Source organism: Miscanthus floridulus, chromosome 4 (genome assembly GCF_019320115.1).
Source record: "Miscanthus floridulus cultivar M001 chromosome 4, ASM1932011v1, whole genome shotgun sequence".
Taxonomy (NCBI): Eukaryota; Viridiplantae; Streptophyta; class Magnoliopsida; order Poales; family Poaceae; genus Miscanthus; species Miscanthus floridulus.
The window spans coordinates 88,989,703-88,994,349 of record NC_089583.1 but is presented as its reverse complement, the minus strand read 5'-3'; the positions used below and the strand labels follow the sequence as shown (position 1 = coordinate 88,994,349).

The 4,647-nt window shown below is 43.5% G+C and overlaps 1 protein-coding gene across 1 annotated transcript; it reads right to left on the bottom strand.

Moving 5' to 3' along the window:
- Positions 1-3,357: 3,357 nt before the first annotated feature.
- LOC136548776 (aspartic proteinase NANA, chloroplast-like) lies at positions 3,358-4,436 on the bottom strand. The gene is made up of 3 exons (XM_066540180.1): positions 4,412-4,436; positions 4,221-4,293; positions 3,358-4,061 (listed from the first exon to the last, which is right to left on the bottom strand). Exons 1-3 carry the CDS (start codon positions 4,434-4,436, stop codon positions 3,473-3,475), a joined length of 687 nt encoding a protein of 228 aa, XP_066396277.1. The 3' UTR covers positions 3,358-3,472.
- Positions 4,437-4,647: the final 211 nt, after the last annotated feature.

Here is a 4,647-nt window from a genome sequence, read left to right as displayed (position 1 = left end):
GCCTAGTTAGTAATCTAATTGTTTAGCTAGCTCACTAGTATAGGTAAGTAGTGACTTAGCAAATTATGTGTATAGTGATCATAGCAACTAGAATTGTGATATAGGTGGCTTGCAACTCTTGTAGAGATAGAGCAAAATTGTATTTTGCCTTTTAGGTTACTAACCCTTTACTCTAGTGAATTTGTAGAAAATTTTTATAGGCTATTCAGCCCCCTCTAGTCATTTAGGACCTTTCATATGGGCATCCTCCCTAGTCCCAAGTCAAAACGACAACGAGTCATCCTCAAGACCTCAACCATGTGCCTCCACCACAGTGTGATCTGCTTCGTAGGCCTTCCTCTAAAAATAACTCCACCAAAATATTACATCTATTATTTTTAGGGGTACCTAAAATTAATTCAAAATATAAAAGAGCACCGCTGCAATATACTATCTAGGCCCTGTTTGGACACGGATTTTCTTTCCTGTTCTTGTGTTTTCCCTATGAAAATGAACTGATTCTTATGAAATTCCTGTGCAATTCCTGTGAAATTCCTACATTCCAAACAGGCCCCTAAACTTTATATCCATATTTATTTAGCAATAGATTATCTAAACCTTGTATCCATATTTATTTAGGAATAGGGGAGAGAGTGGATTGTCTCCTTTGTTTAGGAGAAAGGATGTTGGTTTTAGAAAAAAAATCTCTTTAAAAATTATAAGTATAGAAAATGAGATAGATGCTCTGTTGCGGCACCTTGATCTCCTAAACTGCTACTTTTATGTATAGGCCATTGAATATGGTATAATTTAAGATTCAGAGTTCCTAACCCTACATCCTTAATACCAGTCCCCAACCTAACTCACAAAATACCTAAGGCTTTGTTTAGATGCGTGTGTATCCACTTTAATCTAGATGTGTTGGAGTGAATTGGAATGAAATTTAATTTAATTCCACTCCAATCCACTCAATACATGTGGATTAAAATAAATACATACGCATCCAAACAAGGCCTAAATCTCTTTACCCTAACCCTAGGTGGGCTAAACATGCGGGGAATGGAGAAATTTGAGACGAGGCTAGAGGGTGCAATTTGAGTGAAAAAGATCGGGTGTAGGTAGTTCAAGGTAACACCGGAGTGTCATGTACTCCCTCTGTCCGCAAAAAGAATGCAATTATAGGATGCGTGTCAGTCAAATTGACTCAAGTTTGACCAAGTTTATACTAAATAATATTAACATTTATATCTCCAAATAAATTTATTATGAAAATATATTATATAACTAATCTAATGATACTTATTTTGTATCATAAATGTTAGTGTTTTATACAAACTAGCAAACATACCCATGCGTTGCAACGGGAGAACAATTTATTGCATTGAAGGTAGTACGAGCAGAGACAGATGGTTTTCACACTCACCGAGTTACAAATAAGAAGTTGCTAAAATTCTTCTCCAATTAACTTTCCACGTTCAATAGCAGTTGTTTCCTTCTCTCTCTCATTTTTTTGTCACGGTGTGTATTTTCTTTGTCCTAGCCTCTTATATCGATTTAGGTCAAGCACGACCACCGTCAACTTGCCGCCAACTACTGACTCGCTAGATGTGACCACGCCTTTTAGGGTGGGGTGGGGGCAATGTTTTTCGAAACAGTAAACGGTCTTTACACGGTCGCCCTTCGTTTAGCGTTTGGGCTGTTTACACGGTGTTTAAACGAAGTTAAACGGTCTAAATGGTTTTTGTACTTTAAAAAAATACATATATATATGTGCATGTAAAAAATCAAGTATTCTAGCATTTATACATATTTATCCGAGTAAAAATCAATTATTTTGGTATGTATATATATTTATGCATGTGAAAAGAACCAAATATAGATATTTATCCATGTAACATATCAAGTGTACACATTTATAAATATAATAAACTTAAGTATATAAATTTATCCATACAAAACTAAACTAGATTTACCTCGTGTTCGCCTAAACAACCGTTTAAACAGCTGTTTAGCTCATTTAATACTGTTTATCTCCGTTCCGTTTAGATCGTTTTTCCTGTTTTTTTTTTTACCATTTAAACGGTCAACCGTTTAATTTTCGTTTACCCCCTAAACAAAACAGTTTACCACCGTTTACCATTTAGTGGTAGGCTGTTTAGGCGAACACTGGGTGGGGGTTGCAATTGCACCTGGCCGGCGCTAGCTTTCCTAGGTTGCCCCTAGCCGCACCAGCTAGCCACTAGCTGCGGCTGGATCTGGCCTTTGGCGCCCCTCAAATTACCCGGACAAAGTTAAGTTGCCGCCATTGGCTCACACTCAACTTAATCATCTTTAGACGTGAGATGTTCTAACTAGTATAAGCACGACTCATGATCCGGATCATATACACAACCCAAGTTGTTCTAATTCACATGAGCACGGGTTATATAAGCCCGGACGAAAGAAACTACACTATCGGGTAGTTAGGGAAAGGGAACCAAAAAAGAGGGCTAAAATTTTGGCTCTTTAATTAATTAATAATATATCAGGTATAGGTAGATCTAGAACGCAAGCATAGTGAGAGTAGGGATATATATAAAAATTTCAAGCAAATTAATTACATAAAAGCATATATCTTATACTAAAGCATATTATATTACATGTTTACTATATAGACCTAGCCAAAAGGGAGTGTAACAAAACTGGTTTGATGTTTTTGTGATTTTTCTATGATTTTTAGAATTCTCAACTGGTTTAAAACAAAAGAAAACAGAAAGGAAAGGAATGTGCGGCTGGGCCATGGCCTTTGGCCTAGCCCACATCGCAGCCAACCCAGCCTGGGGTCGAATCTGAGGCCCATCACAACATGTCCAAGTGAAAAAAATAAAAATAGGAAATTTTATATCAGAAACCCTAAATTTGTTTCTAAAACTGTTTAAGCCCTTTATTTCTGTCTCTAGTATCTTTGCATCTGAAACCCCGTTATTTCTTTCTAATTCCTCCCTCGACCCCTTGTTCCGTACTGAACACGACTTCAAAAAGAAAAGTGGATTACTGAGCATATAAAATAAAATCCGAACAGAGATCAGAGGTGGACAAAAAAAAGTGTGCAAGAAATTTTGTCTTTATATTACTAGGGATAGATTTAGTCAAAATTCATACTGTTTGACTTTAAAAAAGCGAGAATTGTCTTCTTTTTTTTTTACGGAGGGAGTAGCATCCATCCTTGTATAACAGTTCGACTCCCTCCATCCTTGTATAACAGTTGTCGAACTGGAAGCAGTGAACTCGGAATGAATATAATGTATTAAATAGAATGTGAGAAGAACCAGAGAGTACGAAAAGAAAAAGGAAAACTGATTACAGCTTATCACTTTGCATTGCAAGAAGGTACATTTTCTCATTGCATTAGTATCTGAACATGGGTAAAAAAACAAAGAAAAAAAAAAGAATCAGCAAGATCACCACCACAAGGGGTAAAAAATGAAGAAGTGGAGGGAGGAACACGGTCCAATCATTGCGTGCACCGCGACCGCTTGAATCTTAGCCGTCGGTTCTTGAGATCGAACTCCCAGAGGTGCTCCTGCTGCAGGATGTTGCCGATGACGGACACCCCAGGCCAGTCGCCCTCCTGCAGGCCGATGCACTTCACGCCGGGCGCCGCGTCAATGACGTAGCTCTTCGCCGGCGGCTGCAGCCGCGCCGACCCCGCGAAGTGCACGGCCAGCTCCGGCACGGCCATGGCGAGGTCCTCGCCCGTGGACGGCGACGTCCAGTTGTAGCAGTAGTCGAACGGGTCCATGGTCACCCTGGGCAGCCCGGCCAGCTTCTTGCTCAGCGCCGCCACCACGGCGCGGTACGCCGGGCTCACGAGCACCGTCAGGCTCGTCCCGGAGTTGAGGATGGCGCCGCCGCCCTTCTCGACGTCCCAGACGAGGCGCGGGATCACGGCCAGCTCCGGTGATTGAGCAGCAGCGGCGTCTGCCGCGCGCCGGGCCCGGGCGCCGCCGCCGCCGGCGAGCCCCCGCCGCAGGCCGTCTTGGAGGGTGGCGACGACACGGCCGGGTTGGGCCCGAAGGTGAGGTAGCTGGTTGTTAGTAACTCTTGTTCATAGGATTCTCTGAGTTCAGTTAGTTGCTCTGTTTTTTTCAGTTGGTTCAGTTAGCAGCGCATGAGCTCCAGGTTGTGGCAGCCGTGCGCATAGGAGGCCGTGGGCCGAGAATAGCTCGTCCACGATGCCTGGGATACGGACGTGAGCGCACTTGCGGGCGTGGGGATGGACACGCGACAAAGCCGCAAGGAGCAGCGGCACGATCCTGATCTCTGCTGTATTTCCTTCCAATAAAAGGTGAAGAAGAAAACTAGAAAAGCTGCTCTGTTGTTCGCAGCACCAAAAACTACTCGAGTCCAAGTGATTGCGTTTGTGTGTGTTGTGTTGAGTTCATCGCTGAACTCTTGTCCTTGCCGCCGGTGTACATCGCCGTGGTCAGGACTGACAATTGGCAAAGAGAGGGCCTAGCGCGCCACCATGACGTCGCCGAAGCGTCGAGCTCGTTCGCCGCCGCTGGCGGGCATGAAGGAGAAGGGCAGTGGCTCCGGCAGCAAGACTCCACCGCACACGCCGTCTCCAAGCTGCTCACCGTCGCGCCGTTCGCGGACCCGTGACGCCCGCCGTCCGAGAACGCGGCG